The sequence below is a fragment of the Heterodontus francisci genome, chromosome 6, assembly GCF_036365525.1.
Source record: "Heterodontus francisci isolate sHetFra1 chromosome 6, sHetFra1.hap1, whole genome shotgun sequence".
Lineage (NCBI taxonomy): Eukaryota > Metazoa > Chordata > Chondrichthyes > Heterodontiformes > Heterodontidae > Heterodontus > Heterodontus francisci.
The window spans coordinates 10,380,090-10,398,553 of record NC_090376.1 but is presented as its reverse complement, the minus strand read 5'-3'; the positions used below and the strand labels follow the sequence as shown (position 1 = coordinate 10,398,553).

General features: G+C 42.4%; 1 protein-coding gene across 5 annotated transcripts in view; it reads right to left on the bottom strand.

The window, feature by feature from the left end:
* Nucleotides 1-16,229, bottom strand: part of emsy (EMSY transcriptional repressor, BRCA2 interacting) — a 99,054-nt gene extending 82,825 nt beyond the window's left edge. For all 5 annotated transcript variants that reach the window (XM_068033096.1, XM_068033099.1, XM_068033101.1 and 2 more), the window contains exons 1-5: nt 16,006-16,229; nt 6,973-7,083; nt 5,767-5,866; nt 3,692-3,766; nt 1,308-1,483 (exon numbers count right to left, since the gene is read on the bottom strand). In XM_068033096.1, coding sequence (XP_067889197.1) covers nt 1,308-1,483; nt 3,692-3,766; nt 5,767-5,866; nt 6,973-7,042 — 421 coding nt within the window. In that variant the 5' untranslated portion in view covers nt 7,043-7,083; nt 16,006-16,229. The remainder of the gene's footprint in view (nt 1-1,307; nt 1,484-3,691; nt 3,767-5,766; nt 5,867-6,972; nt 7,084-16,005) is intronic.
* Nucleotides 16,230-18,464: the final 2,235 nt, after the last annotated feature.

Here is an 18,464-nt window from a genome sequence, read left to right as displayed (position 1 = left end):
CAGATCCCCACCATTCTCCTACCACCTACTAATACTAGGAGCAATTTACAATGGCCAATTTACCTATCAACCTGCAAGTCTTTTGGAGGTGGGAGGAAACCGGAGCACCCGGCGGAAACCCACGCAGACACAGGGAGAACTTGCAAACTCCGCACAGGCAGTACCCAGAATCGAACCCGGGTCGCTGGAGCTGTGAGGCTGCGGTGGTAACCACTGCGCCACTGTGCCGCCCGGTACCTGTAGAGAATTTCCAGGGGGTCCTCAAAATGCGAGTTTGGAGGAGGGAATGAAGCGCAGCCGCTACATGTGTAGACAGATGGGGATCGCATAGGATAGACAGAGTCTGCAGTGGGAAGCAAGCACACCCATCCTCACTGATATCTATAGGTAAATACATGTTTTCTTAAAAGCATTATTAAAACACTCTTTACATGCAGTAGTTTTATACTGAACATTATATATTACAATTTAGATGGGGGGCCCGTGATGACAAATCCATTTTAAAAGAGCTTCTTCAACCAAAAACATTGGACAACAATCGTACTAGAAAAAGTCTTTTCCAAAAGGACCCTATCAAAATGCTTCACAATGTTAATAGCCTTGATTAATTATGATACAAAGCTTATCTTCAGCAGTTCATACTCTGATTACTGAGAAAACAAGATGATGGTCAGAAGGTTTGCAAAAGTATTAGGAGAGACTTTTTTTTTTTAATTAGAGATACAGCACTGAAACAGGCCCTTCGGCCCACCGAGTCTGTGCCGACCATCAACCACCCACTTATACTAATCCTACCCTAATTCCATATTCCTACCACATCCCCACCTGTTCCTATATTTCCCTACCACCTACCTATACTAGGGGCAATTTATAATGGCCAATTAACCTATCACCCTGCAAGTCTTTGGCATGTGGGAGGAAACCGGAGCACCCGGAGGAAACCCACGCAGACACTTCTTTGATTTCATTTCTCATTTTAATGGTTGTTGTTTGCTGACTGCCCATTTCTCACTGCAATTGAATAGGCGGTTAATGTACCATTTGTTGCTGCTTTATATGAGATTTGAGCTAAGCAGTTGCAAAAATCAAAAGAAATACAAATAAATGCTTCATGCTGACGAGAAATAGCATTGTCATCCCATTAGTCTGAGCCGAATTAGAATTAATTCCAAAACTAAATTGCCGTGTGACTAATTCACTGCATCATCTGTAACCCCCTCCTCTTTCTAAATAGCAAGCTATATGTTTCTTAGTTTCAAAAACAAATTGTAAAAAGACTAATCTTGGGCCAATAAAAAAAAACTCACCTTCTTTGTTTCCAGTTTCAGCTGGTGATGGAAGAGTGGCATTATGCAGAGCTGCCACATTAGCTACTGCATTTGCTGTCACTGTGAATGCTGTCTGAGGAACCAGCCTGGGCATGAGAGGGACAAGTCGACGACCTTCAATGGACCATTCAGCAGAGCTGTTAGGCCCAGACATGCTGCAGATAATAGAAGAGTACATGATATATTCGTCCAACACACAACCACGTTTTCTTTTGTTTATGCTGTTCATCAGAAGATGCAACTTTAAGTTGCTACCTGCTTAATTATTTTAAATCCTAAAACTGAAATACATTGCAGAAAATTTTATACATCTTTATTATAAGGTTTTGTTTGTCAGGAGCAAAACCCAATTAGGTCAAGCTGGTGAATTCCTTCCTCCTCATTTGTTAAGTGCTTAAGTAGTTGCATTTTTCTCCTTTTTATTTTTTGCTATCACCATTTTCCGATCATGACGACGAAAAATGTTTCTTCCCAATCAATTCCATCAAGAAAAAAAAAATCAGCCAAGATTCAGTCACCTGCTTGTTCCACAACTCAAGATTTAAAGCGATACAAACACAAATTACTTATAAGGTTGCCCCATTAACTTTCCTTTGCACTTCAAAAACAATGCACTAACATGCCCTGCTGAGCCTCTAAACATCTGGGCTCCAAGTGCACATGCACACACACCTACCCAGCTGACCCACTTTGGTGACCTCAAAAACACATCCCCCAGTGAGATTACAATTCCCAGCAGCCAGAGCACCAATGCTAGGACCCATTAGTCAGCTGACTTCTAACCATTATTTGAACTGTTTTCAAGAAAAAGGAATGGAAAATAGAAAAGGATAGACACTAAGCAAAGCGTGGAGTAGGCAGAAGAAATTATGAACTAACATATCATAGGGAGACAGGAATGATTCCATTTCTGACCAAAATGCATCAAGGACCAACACCTGATGTGGGGTCAACGACAGGAGTTGAATTCTTATAAATCCACAAGCAACACTACAGGAAATGTACTAGTGCAGAAGTTCTCAAACTTCTTTTTGCTATCACTCCACCTTCTTCTCACTCCCCCCTTACCCCCCAAAACCAAGTTCGGAGAACCATACTCACCTCTTTCTAAGAAACAGTATTTTTGCATTGAACAAGGGGATTTCAGCTAACATATATCCCTTAAGACAGAAAGCAACCTAAATAGGAAGATTCCCTCATCTACTCTTGGTGAGCAAAAAAAAACATATTGTTGCTTTAAAGAAAATTGATGCCAATGAAAAAGAAACAATTTGTTCTTATTTACAAAAATGACAATTTTACATTCGCTATTTGTCAATTACATGCACGAGTTGATATTTTGTGGAAAGACTCTAGTCAATCCCTTTTATTTCACATTTGTCACCAGATTAGCGACCGTAATAGCAACATCACAAGACCATAGTTTTCCTTTGATGATGCATCAGACTTGGACAATATGGGTCGTGGCTGAATTTCTGTTGCACATTGATTTCCTGTTCTCAGCTGTGCCATTGTAGGGAGATGCGCTTCCTAGTTGCCTGCTTCAGAGCAAAGGTCCTGGACAAATTTGCAGCCCTCAAGCCAAGCAATGCACGCTGAGGGAAACAATGTGTTAATAACAAGAAGTCTTAGCTCCCCCAGTGGCTCAGCTGATAAAGGGAGTCTGTAGCTCAGCAATCCTGACCAACAGGTCTCAGGATTGAATCCCAGTTTGTATAGTTAACTAATCTCAGTTGATGGCAGCAGGGGAACCACAACTTGTCTCTATACCCTAGACTATCTTCTGACCATTGCTGGAAAATAGAAAACATGTTTATAATGAGCATTTATAGGAATAGGATTGACTTCAGCTGTGGTGTCTTCCCTCTCTGCCATCCCACCCACCAACACCAACCCCCACAACCCCTCTTCAGTCCTGCTGACATTCTTCCAGAGTCAGTCTAGACAATGAATGACCACTTGAGTGAGGTGCAGAGGGCTTCTGGTTCCTGTAAAACAATACCATACTATTGATCAGCATGTTCCTCTGAGAAAATTAGAGGGAATTTTTTTTTATATCTCATCCTCAAAACACACAGACCCGTGCAAAACTTCTGTCTCAGCTGGGCAGTTACTGAGTCCAAATCAGTTGGTAACTGTGGGATTCAATTCAGAAGATAACATATTTACAATGGGTAGTGGGAATTAAGGATATGATGCCGCTGCACACATGCCAATACAAGTTAAAAGTGCTGTGGAAAACAGCCCTGCTAGGAAACTATTATGTTGTACTGAACAATACAACTGATTTTAACTTCTAAAGTCAGGCAAACTGTAAAGAAAATTCTTGAGAAAATAAATAGAATCTTTGCAAAGAAACTTACTGATGTGCAATGGTCATTAGTCTTTCATCATTAACTGCTCTACGGACTTCTGCACGGTGACGTTCTGTCGAAATGCTATTATTAAAGAAAAGAAAAATCTTCAATTTATTCATCGATAACAGATGTAGTTTTTGCCTATTCCAATGTCCTCCAGCCTGGGCCTCCCATCTACATCAACTTGTGCTCATCCAAAACTCTGCTGCCCATATCTTAACTCACACCAAGTCCTGTTGACCCATCACTCCTATGCTTGCTGACCTACACTGGCTCTCGCTCCAGCATAGCATCCATTTAAAAATTCTCACCATGGTTTTCAAATACGTCCATGGTTTCACCCTCCCAATCTCTGGAACCTCGTCCACCCCCACAAGCCTTCAAGATTTCTGCGCTCTTCCAATTCTGACATCTTGCGCACCCCCAATTTTAACCAGTCTACCAGTGGGGGCCCAAGCCTTCAGCTGCCTAGGCTCTAAACGTTGGAATTCTCTCCAAAAACCTTTCCACCCTTCTGTGCTTTAAGATGTTCCTTAAAATCTATCTCTTTGACCAATCTTTTGGTCAATTGCCCTGATATCTCCATCTGTGCCTCAGTGTGAAATTTTGATTAACAACACACTTGGGAAGTGTCTTGGGATATTATGCTATGTTAAAGGATCTATATAAATACAAGTGTTGCTGTGTTTTTATATTTCAGACTGCCACTCGCTTCTAAACAACCTTGCTGGAGAAACAGGAGATAGGACATATATAATCACATCTTCTTAATTCATGGAGAGGATCTTTTCCATTACTGCAACTGTATTACTGATGTTCTTCCTTTTGACAGAACTAGCATTTGAAGAATTTTACATGTGAAATGATCTGTTTTCATAAATCACAACACAACAAAAGCAATTTATGTGAAGCGCTTTGAGGCATTTTGATGTGATAAGGTGCTACACATAAATACAAACATTGTTGAGTGTCACAATCAAAGGCTAGGGATTTCTCCACAGGGGAAAAAAAAAGCAAAAAACAATTTAATATAAAAGCAAAGCCATTGCAAGATCACTGTAAACAACATGCCCACAATAATTTCAAAACTGCTATTAAAAAGGCATGAAAGACACTGAAGCAGTCCGTGTCCATATGCAGCAAGACCTGGACAACAATTAGGCTTGAGCTGATAAGTGGCAAGTTATATTCATGCTATACAAGTGCCAGGCAATGACTATCTCAAAGAGAGAATCCAACCATCTCCCCATGACATTCAATGGCATTACCATCGCTGAATCCCCCACTATCAACACCTGGGGGTTACCACTGACCGGAAACTGAATGGACCAGCCATATAAGTACTTTGGCTAGAAGAGCAGGTTACAGGTTGGGAATTCTACAGCGAGTAACCCACCTCCTGACTCCCCAAAGCCTGTCCACCATCTGCAAGGCACAAGTCAGGAGTGTGATGGAATACTCTCCACTTGCCTGGATGAGTTCAGCTCCAACTACAGCCAAGAAGCTCGACACCATCCAATACAAAGCAGCCCACTTGATTGGCACCCCATCCACCACCTTCAACATTCACTCCCTCCACCACCGATGCACACTGGCGCAGTGTGTAGCATCTACAAGATGCACTGCAGCAACTCACCAAGATTCCTTCGATAGCAGCTTCCAAACCGGCGATCTATACCACCTAGAAAGACAAGGGCAGCAGATAGATGGGAACACCACCAGCTGCAGGTTCCCCTCCAAGTCACACAGCATCTTGATGGAACAATATCCCTGTTCCTTCACTGTTGCTGGATCAAAATCCTGGAACTCCCTCCCTAACAGCACTGTGGGTGAATCTACATCACATGGACTGCAGCGGTTCAAGAAGGTGGCGCACCACCACCTTCTCAAGGGCAATTAGGGATGGGCTAGCCTAGCTAGCTGGCCCAGTGACACCCACATCCCGTGAAAGAATAAAAAAAAGAAATACATTCTCACTGAATTTGAGAGGGTGTGATGAGGATTTTTAAAAGCGACAAATTGTGAGCACGAAACCAAAGCAAAACTTATCAAAACAGATTTTGGCTCCTTATAACATTTACCTAAGAACCTTGGCCAATTCTCCAAGGAGGTCCTTCTTTTCTTTTGTAAGGTCGCCTTGTGCACGGAGCGCACTGATAGCGCCAGCATAAGCTTCCAGTTCTAAAATGTAAGAGAATAAAACAGCAAATCACATTTCTAACCTACATACTTCCCATTCATCCCAGGAAAATGTTAACATTCTGCTGCATTGTGTATGCTTACCAATCAATTGATTTTGCAACTATTTAAGATCTTCCTTTATTTCTTCAAAATTTTTCACTCAACGTATGCCTGTCGAACCTACTATTTCAAAGTATAGTTCCCCAACCCGATTCATCCACACAAGGAGCCATACTGAATGCTCACTCCAAAAGCGACAGAAGGATTTTATAGAAGACAGCAAATTCCACTCTTTGAAAATACCAAGGAGCTACCAGGTGGCCAGTCTCTCAGCATTTTAAAAGCTGAACACAAAGGAATATTTTGGTTCAGTGCTTCTGCTCAGAATAACTTCCAGCTTCTAGCCTATGACTAGTAACTCTAACATTAGTTTGACTCCAGCATTATACACAGAAAGTATAATTTTGAATATGGATTTACAGGAAATTAAATCCAATTACAAGAAGCAAAAATCTGAAATCATTTTCAATTTGTAGCCACGGCTGTAACAACAGATTTAGAACTTACACCTTCTGAACAACCCACTTCAACACAACACCAAACTTAAGCAGGTTAGTATTCTACAATCTTTTATTCTATTCAAAGCATGCAAGAAAAGATAAGGCATTTCCTCTCTACAATTTTCCTAATAAGTAAATAAACTGCTGGAGGAAAAAACAGTTCATCATCCCAATCAATTTTCTCCATTTCTCTCCTTGATGCCTGCACCCCACCACCGGTGCCTCACTACTCATACTCCATCCTTGATAGTAAATGGCAGACTACTTGAACACAATTCACATCAAATCCAGGTGCAATGCTTTCATCACTTAATGTCTACACATAGATTTATCAATGGGAGATCACTGGATATACTCATCAGGAGCAAGAACCGTGGCCGAATATTTTCCCTCTCTTCCTGATTCAGGGACATTGAGACCAATTGTAACACCATTACCACGTCCCTGTAAAGATCAGTTGAGTTAACAGACTGAATCTGGAAAACCAGTTATTCACTAAACAGAAGTTGATTGTAGCAGAAGAAAAAATAATCCACAATGTTTTACCAAGTTTTCGGAGTATTCTCTTGCACTCATCCCTGCTGAGGTCCAGAAGAGTTGGCCAAACAGCAGGCATAGCGGTGGGCGGTGTCCTACAGGGTCAGCCTAACTCTGCAACTAAATTGAAAAGAATGAGGTTTAACTCCTCTGTCACAACACAGCAATTTTTTTTGAAATAAGAAACTAATGTACACAAACATTTTTGAAATAGAAGTGACATGAGTTTATAACACTGAAATAGTAGAAAAATCTCCGTTTCAACTGAAGTTGCAAGACTCCACGTTTATTTTGAAGCATTTTCCAAATGAAGTAGAAACTACAATTCATCATGTAAACTCATCAACACTACAAGAAACACTCCCTCTTTAGGTCCAGTGTTACTGTTAAGAATTCACCAAAAATTAATAGTGTGTAAAAGTTTCACACTCAGCCCATGACAACCATGAAAAATAACTAGCAACACAATTACAGATTTTATCTTGTCCAACGCGGTTTGTGGCTGAAGAAAAGTTTGAACTAGGATGAAGAGCTCATGGTGATAGAGCTGTCATTGGCAACAATAAAAAAAGAATGTAACTTAAAAATCTTTCTTATAAAAAATGTTTACTTCATAAACATGACAGTGTAAAAATCACTGCTAGAACAGATAAGCAATACTTTTTTTATTCTTTCATGGGATGTGGCCGTCACTGGCAAGGCCAGCATTTATTGTCCATGACGACTGAGTGGCTTGCTAGGCTATTTCAGAGGGCAGTTAAGAGTCAACCACATTGCTGTGGATCTGGAGTCACATGTAGGCCAGACCAGGTAAGGATGTCAGATTTTCTTCTCTAAAGGAAATTAGTGAACCAGCTGGGCTTTTACGACAATTGATGATAGTAATGGTGCCATGAAACTGAGAATAGCTTTCAATTCCAGATTTTTATTAATTAATTGAATTTAAATTCCAGTAGGTGGCATGGTGGAAATGGAAAATGTGTCCCCAGGGCATTAGCCTGGGTCTCTGGAATACTAGTTCCGAAAGATTACCACTACGTCATCTCCGCTGTACATTCAGAAGCCAGTTTAACACTTGCTCACAAAATGGCGGCCCGCATGTCAAAGAGCCACCGCTATCTCCTGCAAGGTGGCTCATTTAAATAGCCAGGTGGCCCGCCCCCCCCCCCAAATCCCCCCCCCACTAAATCCCCCCCCCACTAAATCCCCCCCCCAATCACATGGAGGGGGCAGGCTGTCTTTCCCCGGCAATGGTGCCAGTTGCCTGTGCGCAGGCGCCATTTTTAAAGGGCAGCCAGCCCTGCTAGTCAATTTGAATTGTTAAAGCAGTATCGCCCCAAAATTTATACAATAAATTTCTGATGCCCCTTTCCCACCCCCAAATAACAATCACATTAACTAATTGCCCTTCCCCCCCAAAACATTTAGCTTTTAAATCTGACCTCCCCGCCCCCAGACTGCACAAAGTTTAAAATTCATCCTTCCCACCTCCCCCAACACCCATTATGTTTATTTGACCTTGTTACCCCACCCCTGCACTGAAAATCTTAACTCCTTTCCCCTCCCAACAGCGTCACGCCAGCTTTCCCCAGACGGAGAATTGAAGGCGCGGGAATGCCAGCCGCCACGAGCCCGGAGGATTTAGGGAAAGTTGATTTAAATGTATGCATGTCAGTAATTTAATTATTTAAATCCAGGTCCTGTCTCCCAGCGGCATTGGGGGCGGGGCGGGGGGGGGCGCCACGGAGACTTGCCGCCGCCCGGAGGGTCGGGCCAAGCCCTCCTGGCGTCGGCCTCCATAGCGGGCCTCTGCCAGAACAATTCCCCACCCAGTCACCACAGAGCCTGACGTTGTGGGCTTGGTAAATTCCAGCCCTAGATTTCAAAAAGTTTGGACTTTTATGTGAATGAGTTTTCAAAATTTGCAAAGATTATGTAAAAACGTTTAGATCTTGCTTAGAATTTTTGAAGCTTTTCCAATAGTGCCAAGGTTGCAACACCAAGGTAAAGATTGATTCCAAAAAGACTATTTCTGTACTTCAGCAACTATAGCGCCACTCCTGAAGCTTCTTTAGAACGTATAAGTGAGCATCTACTCCTCATTGCAATCAGCAATGCAATACATGGTCATGCACATCTTTGTCCTGCATACTTTCTCTGAGTTTAAATGACTGCTTTTTTTCCCCTCCTTCTTTGTCCTTTTCCATTCCATCTATTCAGACCCTTGGACTTTCTCTCATCACATTCATTCTCAGCTCCACTTCCATAGGATACGTTCTCCCAAAAAAAGTGTACACCTCCGGCTTTAAACATCCATTTGTCTTAATTTTAATTGAAATTACGGCCATTGCTCCTCTGAAATTTCTTCGCTCGTCCCTACTATATTTCAAAAACACATCGAACTGCCACTTATATCGCAATTAAGGCTCAGCTCACATTATCCAACTTACTCGTTCCTATGATGTCTAAACTATGCAAGAGGAAGGTAACTTTTGATCCTAAGCTCTATATAGTCATATAACCTCTACTTCTTTATTCAACCTTTCAAGGCCAATTGTATCCTGCACCATGGGCCATCTTCATTTAAAAAACATACCTGCCCAAGTGGATTTTCTGTAAAGCATGGCAAAAGCAAGATCACGGGAACAATATCATTTCCAACTCCCACACCATCTTGATCTGATACCTCCATTTCTTCACTATTTCTAGGTCATAATCCTGAAACTTCCTACCTAACACCATCAGCACAAGGACTGTAGCAGTTCAAGAAGGGCTGCCACTACTTTCTCAGAGCAACTATGAATAAGCAAAAATGTAGCTTCTCTAATATTGTACACATCCTAAGAACAAATTTTAAAAATTTGTATATTCAATTTGCATTGTGGCAGGGGATGGTGAGGAATACAAATACCAGTCCAACTTTACACCACTATCAATCAACCAGATGAAAATAACTAATTATAAGTCCACTGTAATCATAACCACAAGTTAGTGGCAAATGCATTATGAACTAGATTACCATGGACTGTACAATGAAGCTCACAAGTGACGGGACAAGTGTATTCCCACAATGCTGAGGTTTTGATCAAGAGAGATAGGGTCAGTGAAAGGCACTTTGATAAGGGGAGTACAAGGAAGCAACATCGATAGCAGCCAGTTTTCCTAAAAACTTACAGACCAGTGGAAGGTCAACCATCCTCAGAGGTACATTGCGTCCACAGAAAGGGGAGAAAATAAATATACTTTGATAAGGAACCTCTTGATCCCTATACTGCACTCAGTTAGTGGATTCCAGACAGGACAATAGAAAACCTTACTTCTGATTACTATCCAGCAACTTCCACTGAACGTATACATAAAGCAGACATCAGATTATAGTCAGGGTCAGCCTTAGCTGTGATACTCTCCATGGCGAACACTCTGCCAACACTGATCATTAAGATTCCGAGATGAACATTGACTATTAGGAGGCATCCAGCCAGCCAGCATCTATGGAACAGAATCCCAGAAAGGTTTCATTTCCTTCAGGCAAGGAAAAAAATGGTAAGGACAGGATTCAATAATTTCCTAATGCATTTCCCAAAGGTAAAAATATTTATGAAAAAATATGCTGCAAGTTTGAATTTTGACCTAACATTCCCTCCCAACAGTGTTGGGCAGATTTAGTTCTTCCATTTAAAAGCTTTAGACAAATGTGTAAATCACTGGGAGGAAAATATCACCAACAATGACAAATAAACATACATCTATCCCTCCAAAATGCAACCCATTCATGTATTTTCACTCTTTCTAAATATGAAATGGTACTGTCAAATATTAAAGCTCTTTCAGTGAACTCATTCGCAATTCCTTACTTTATTTTCAAAATACCAACACTTTTTGGGAGTGACTGCAGAAAAATCTTTGTCCATAACAGGAAAATATGCAATTAATTGCAACATAAATCCAAAAAAGTTTAAAATGTAGAAGTTTCATTTTTTGAAGGTTTAGACTTTGCTCGATACAGTATCAAATACCAACAATATTCTGGGACCACGGTCAAGCTGCTATACACTTAGATAGCGAGTCAGCGGCTAATTAACCATAGAACTCAAATTCAAACCTGCTCCTATCTTTACCTGAAGCGCAAACACGTATTAGTGCAGCCATGGAGAATTTTTCTCCCTTCCTTAGCTAGGGTCACAGAGACCAACTGCAACAACAACTTATATTTATATAGCGCCTTTAACATAATAAAACATTTTAATGCGCTTCACAGGAACATTATAAAACAAAATTTGAGACCGAGACACAAAAGGAGATATTAGGGCAGATGACCCAAAGCCTGGACAAACAGGTAGGTTTTAAGGAGTGTCCTAAAGGAGGAAAGTGAGGTGGAGAGGCAGAGAGGGTATTCCAGAACTGGGCCTAGGCAACTGATGGCGCTAAGACTAACGGTGGAGCGATTAAAATCAGGGATGCCCAAGACTATACAATGCTCAGTACAATTCGCAACTCCTCAGATACTGAAGCAGCACGTGTCCAAATGCAGCAGGACTTGAACAACACTGAAGTTTGGGCTGATAAGTAGCAAGGAACATTTGTGCCACACAAGTGCCGGGCAATAACCATCTCTAATGAGAGAAAATCCAATCATCTATCCTTGACATTCAAGGGCATTAACATTGCTGAATCCCCCACAACCAACATCCTGGGTTACCACTGACCAGAAACTGAACTGGAACAGCCACATAAATACTGTGACTACAAGAGCAGGTCAGAGGCTGGGAATTGTGTGGTGGGTAACCCACCTCCTCTCTCCCTAAAGCCTGTCCATCATCTACAAGGCACAAGTCAGAAGTGTGATGGAATACTTGCCTGGATGAGTGCAGCTCCAACAACACTCAGGAAGCTCAACACCATCCAGAACAAAGCAGCTTGCTTGATTGGCACCCAATCCACCACCTTAAACATTCACTCCCTCCACCCCGATGCACAGTGGCAGCAGTGTGTACCATATACAAGATGCATTGCAACAACTCACCAAAACTCCTTAGACAGCAACTTCCAAACTCTTGACCTCTTCCACCTAGAAGAACAAGGACAGCAGATGCATGGGAACACCACCGCTGGCAAGTTCCCCTCCAAGTCACACACCACCCCGACTTGGAAATATATCGCCAGTCCTCTACTGCCGCTGGGCCAAAGTCCTGGAACTCCCTTCCTAACAGCACTGTGGGTGTATGCACAATAGACAGAAACACAGAAACATAGAAAATAGGAGCAGGAGTAGGCCATTCGGCCCTTCAACCCTGCTCCGCCATTCATTATGATCATGGCTGATCATCCAACTCAGTAATCTGTTCCCGCTTATGTCCCATACCCTTTGATCCCTTTAGATCCAAGAGTTATATCTAACTCCTTCTTGAAAACATACAATGTTTTGGCCTCAACTGCTTTCTGTGGTAGCGAATTCCACAGGCTCACCACTCTCTGGGTGAAGAAATTTCTCCTCATCTCAGTCCTGAAATGTCTACCCCGTATCCTTAGACTATGACCCCTGGTTCTGGACTCTCCCACCATCAGGAACATCCTTCCTGCATCTACCCTGTCAAGTCTTGTTAGAATTTTATAGGTTTCTCTGAGATCCCCCCCCTCACTCTTCTGAACTCCAGCAAATATAATCCCAACCGACTCAATCTCTCCTCATAAGTCAGTCCCGCCATCCCAGGAATCAGTCTGGTAAACCTTCACTGCACTCCCTGTATAGCAGGAACATCCTTCCTCAGATAAGGAGACCAAAACTGCACACAATATTCCAGGTGTAGCCTCACCAAGGCCCTGTATAATTGCAACAAGACATTCCTGCTCCTGTACTCAAATCCTCTCGCTATGAAGGCCGACATACCATTTGCCTTTTTTACCACCTGTTGCACCTGCATGCTTACCTTCAGCGACTGGTGTATGAGAACACCCAGGTCTCGCTGCATATTCCCCTCGCTCAGTTTATAGCCGTTCAGATAATAATCTGCCTTCCTGTTTTTGCTACCAAAGTAGACAACCTCACATTTATCCACACTATACTGCATTTGCCATGCATTAGCCCACTCACTCAACTTCTCCAAATCACCCTGAAGCCTCTCTGCCACTCTCCCACCCAGTTTTGTCATCTGCAAATTTGGAAATATTACATTTAATTCCCTCATCTAAATCATTAATATATATTGTGAATAGCTGGGGTCCCAGCACCGATCCCTGCAGTACCCCACTAGTCACTGCCTGCCATTCAGTAAAAGACCCATTTATCCCTACCTTTTGTTTCCTGAATGCCAACCAATTTTCTATCCATCGCAATACACTACTCCCAATCCCATGTGCTTTAATTTTACATGCTAATCTCTTATGTGGGACTTTGTTGAAAGCCTACTGAAAGTCCAAATAAACCACATCCATTGGCTCCCCCTCATCAACTCTACTAGTTACATCCTCGAAGAATTCTAGTAGATTTGTCAAGCATGATTTCCCTTGCGTAAATCCATGCTGACTCTGCCCGATTCTACCACTGTTCTCTAAGTGCTCTGCTATAAAATCTTTGATAATGGACTATAGAATTTTCCCCACCACCGACGTCAGGCTGACTGGTCTATAATTACCTGCTTTCTCTCTACCTCCCTTTTTAAATAGTGGGGTTACATTAGCTACCCTCCAATCTGTAGGAACTGTTCCAGAGTCTATAGAATCTTGGAAGATGACCAGCAACACATCCACTATTACTAGGGCCACTTCCTTAAGTATTCTGGGATGCATACCATCAGGCCTTGGGGTAATAAAAGCAAAATACTGCAGATGCTGGAAATCTGAAATAAAAACTAGAAATGCTGGAAATACTCAGCAGGTCTGGCAGCATCTGTGGAGAGAGAAGTAGAGTTAACATTTCAGATCAGTGACCCTTCTTCAGAACTAGCAAATATTAGAAATGTAAAAGGTAATAAGCAAATAATGCAGGGGTGGGGCAAGAGATAACAAAGGAGGTGCAGAGGCAAGAGATAACAAAAGGAGAAGATGTAGAGACAAGAGATAACTACACCTTCTCCTTTGTTATCGCTTGCCCCACCCCAGCTTTACTTGCTTATAACCTTTTACATTTCTAATACTTGCCAGTTCAGAAGAAGGGTCACTGACCTGAAACGTTAATTCTGCTTCTCTTTCCACAGATGCTGCCAGACCTGCTGAGTATTTCCAGCATTTCTTGTTTTTACTTCAGATTTCCAGCATCCGCAGTATTTTGCTTTTATTACCCCAGGGCCTGATGGTATGCTGCTGGTTTCTAAAAAATTCCCAATCCTCTGGCCTACCACTAGCTTTTGCCGATTTGTACGCCTTTGTTTTTGATTTGATACTCTCCTTAACTTCCTTTGTTATCCACGGGTGATTCATCGTTCTCATCGAGTCTTTCCTTCTGACCGGAATAAATGTTTGTTGAATGTTATGAAATATCTGCTTAAAAGCCACTGCTCCTCTACTGACTTTCCCTGTAGTCTATTTTCCCAGCCCGCTGAAGACAACTCTTTCTTCATACCTCTGTAAGTGCCCTTTTTAAGTTGAAGACACTGGTTTGAGACCCGAGTTGCTCAGCCTCAAACTGAATTTGAAATTCTACCATGTTATGATCGCTTCCCCCTAGAGGATCCTTAACTACGAGATCTCTTATTAATCCTACCTCATTACACATTACCAAATCTAAAATAGCCTGTTCCTGGGTAGGTTCTGCAATGTATTGTTCTAAGAAACAATCCCTGATGCACTCTACAAATTCGTATTCCATGCTACCCTTGCCAATTTGATTGGTCCAGTCTATATGCAGATTAAAATCACTCATGATAATTGCAGTGCCCTTCTTACACGCCTCCATTATTTCCTGATTCATATTTTGTCCTACAAAGAGACCACTCCCACCAGTGATTTCTTTCCCTTGCTATTCCTTATTTCCACCCAAACTGATTCTACATCACGATCTATTACACCTATGTCGTTACTCACAACTGCACCGATCCCTTCCTTTAATAACAAAGCTACCCCACCTCCTTTTCCTTTCTGCCTATTCTTCTGGAATGTCGTATATCCTTGAACATTGAGTTTCCAGTCCTGGTCATCCTGCAACCACGTCTCTGTGATAACTGTCAAATCATATTCATTTGTTTCTATCTGTGCCATCAGCTCATCTATCATGTTACAAATGCTACGTGCATTCAGATAAAGAGCCTTAAGTTTTGACTTTTTACCATTTTTACCTACTCTGGTTCTAATTTCTGCTGTATTCTTATGCTTGTATTCTCTGTCCCTTCCTGCCACACTCTGATAAATGTATGCTTCTTCACTACCCTGCACCTCTGCCCTCTCGTTACTTATCGACTTTTTAAACTTCCTTTCAACTATTTAGTTTAAAGCCTTATCTAACAACCCTAGTTAAAAGATAGCAGTTAAAGAATTTAAATTCAGTCCATTAAACAAATCAGAAATAAAAAGCTACCATCAGTAATGGTGACCACAAAATAACCAGATTATTGTACAAACCATCTGGTGCCCTACTGTAGTTTTGGGAATGAAATCTGCCATCCTTACCCAACTCTGGCCTATGTGACTCCAGACCCACAGGCACTATGGCTGATTCTTAACTACCCTCTGAAATGGCCAAGTCACTCAGTTGTATTTAAAAAGGAGGCTCACCACCACTTTCTCAAGGGCAATTAAGGATGGGCAAGAAATGCTGGCCTTGCCAGTGAATGAATAAAATCAAGTGTTCCCTTCCTTCAATGGCCGAGGAGCGCGCATGCGTAGTGGCCAATGTTTACCTCCCGCACTGAGCGGGCCCGGAGCGGCCCAGTCAGAAGAGGGGAAATAAAATCAAATTTAAAAAAGGCCAAACCGGGCGATGGTTAAATATAAAACTCGGAGTCAATCCGTAACCGAGCAGCAATGGCTATTTTCCCCCTCTCTAGAACATTCCATGAAGTGCCCCCCGGTCTCAAGTAAGAAGAAAAAACACACAAGAACCGCCCTCACCTCTCGGCGTCTCTGGGCAACGGAGCTCGGCGCTGATCCTGTTGCGGTTCGGGGGTTGTGCAAAAACTCGACATCCTTTAGTTTGTTTTCTTTTCCCCACGCAGGGGAAAGGGGGAATAGTGTAGATCTTATTTTAAAACAAATTAAAGTTCCCGGCTTCCACACTACCGCTGTCGGCTAAGAAAACAGTGGCCGCCAACAAATTGTCAGCTCCTCCACTATCCCACAGTGCACAGCGTAAACTCCCAAAGGGGCGGGGCTTAGGCAGGACGGGGCCGTGGCCAATCAGCTGTTCCCTCCCCTTTCCCATTGAACCCAATGCAATTGAGGGCAGAGCAGTTTGAAGGGAGGGAGCAGCTGATTGAAGGGTAGTCACTTTTGCACAGCAATTTCCCACAAACAGCTAGTGGGAAGGACATGGAGGAACATATTTGCACACAGAGAGGTGCAAAAATTATAGGATAGTTATAAAAGGGGACTTAATTATCCAAACATAGACTGGGATGATAGTAGTGTAAAGGACAATGAGGGGCAAGAGTTCTTAGAGTGTGTTCAGGAAAAAGTTCTACAGTATGTTGGAGAAAGGAAGCACAGCTTGACCTGGTTCTTTGGAGTGAGGTGGGCCTAGTGGATCAAGTATCAGGAGGAGAGCATTTAGGGGATAGTAATCAATGTATCATAAGGTTTAGGCTGACTATGGAAAAGGACAAAGAGCAATCCAGGGTAAAAATAATTAACTGGGGGAAGGCTAACTTCAATGGGGTAAGAATAGAGCTGGGGCGAATAAATTGTGTCAAAAGCTGACAGGAAAACTGGTAGATGAACAATGGGCTACTTTCAAAGAAGAGAGAGTTCGGGCACAGTCAAGGTATGTTCCTTTGAAGGGGAAAAGTAGGGCAAACAAATCCAGAGCTCCCTGGATGACAATATAGGTAAAGATTAAGATAAAGAACAAAAAGTGTGCTTAAGACAGATGCCAGGTAGAAAATACTATTGAGAACCAGGCTGGACTAGTAACCCAGAGACCCAGGTATTGCTCTGGGGACGTGGGTTCGAATCCCACCACAGCAGAAGGTGGAATTTGAATTCAATTAATAAATCTGGAATTTAAAGCTAGTCTAATGATGTTGATTGTTGTAAAACCCCATCTGGTTCACTAATGTCCTTTAGGGAAGGAAATCTGCTGTCTTTACCTGGTCTGGCCTACATGTGACTCCAGATCCGTAGCAATGTGGTTGACTCTTACATGCCCTCTGAAATAGCCTCGCAAGCCATCTGGCCGGCGACGAGAATTTTTTTAATTTAAAATTTAACTTCGGTGGTGGGAAAACTTCTAGAAAAAAATAATTTGAGACAAAATCAATAGTCAGATGGACAAATGTGAGTTAATTAAGGAAAGCCAGCATAGATTTCTTAAGGGAAAGTCACGTTTAATCAACTTGCTGGGCGGCACAGTGGCGCAATGGTTAGCACCGCAGCCTCGCAGCTCCAGTGACCCGGGTTCAATTCTGGGTACTGCCTGTGTGGAGTTTGCAAGTTCTCCCTGTGTCTGCGTGGGTTTCCTCCGGGTGCTCCGATTTCCTCCCACATGCCAAAGACTTGCAGGTTGATAGGTTAATTAGCCATTATAAATTGCCCCTAGTATAGGTAGGTGGTAGGGAAATATAGAGACAGGTGGGGATGTGGTAGGAATATGGAATTAGTGTAGGATTAGTATAAATGGGTGGTTGATGGTCGGCACAGACTCAGTGGGCCGAAGGGCCTGTTTCAGTGCTGTATCTCTAAACTTTTCAGGAGGTAACAGAGAGAGTTGATTAGGGCAATGCTGTTGATGTGGTGTACCTGGACTTTCAAAACGCGTTTGATACAGTGCCACACAACAGACCCGTGAACAAACTTGTAGCTCATGGAATAAAAGGAACAGTAGCAACATGAATACAAAACTGGCTGATTGACAGGAAACAAAGAGTAGTGGTGTATTGGATGTTTTTCGGGCTGGAGGAAGGTTTGTAGTGGAGTTCCCCAGGGATCAGTGTTGGGACCCTCGCTTTTCCTGATATATATTAATGACCTAGACCTTGGTGTAAAGGGTACAATTTCAAAGTTTGCAGATGATACGAAACTTGGAAGCATTGTGAACTGTGAGGAGTATGGTGTAGAACTTCAAAAGGACATAGACAAGCTGGTGGAATGGGCAGACAGGTGGCAGATGAAGTTCAATGCAGAGAAATGTGAAGTGATTCATTTTGTTCGGAAGAACATGGAGGGACATTATAAAATAAAGAGTACAATTCTAAAGCGGGTGCAGGAGCAGAGGTGTTTCTGTGCATAAGCCATTGAAGGTGGCAGGACAGTTGAGAGAGCAGTTAAGAAAGCATACAGTATCCTGGAGTACAAGAGCAAGGAATTAATGTTGAACTTGTATAAGACACTAATTCAGCCTCAGCTGGAGTATTGCG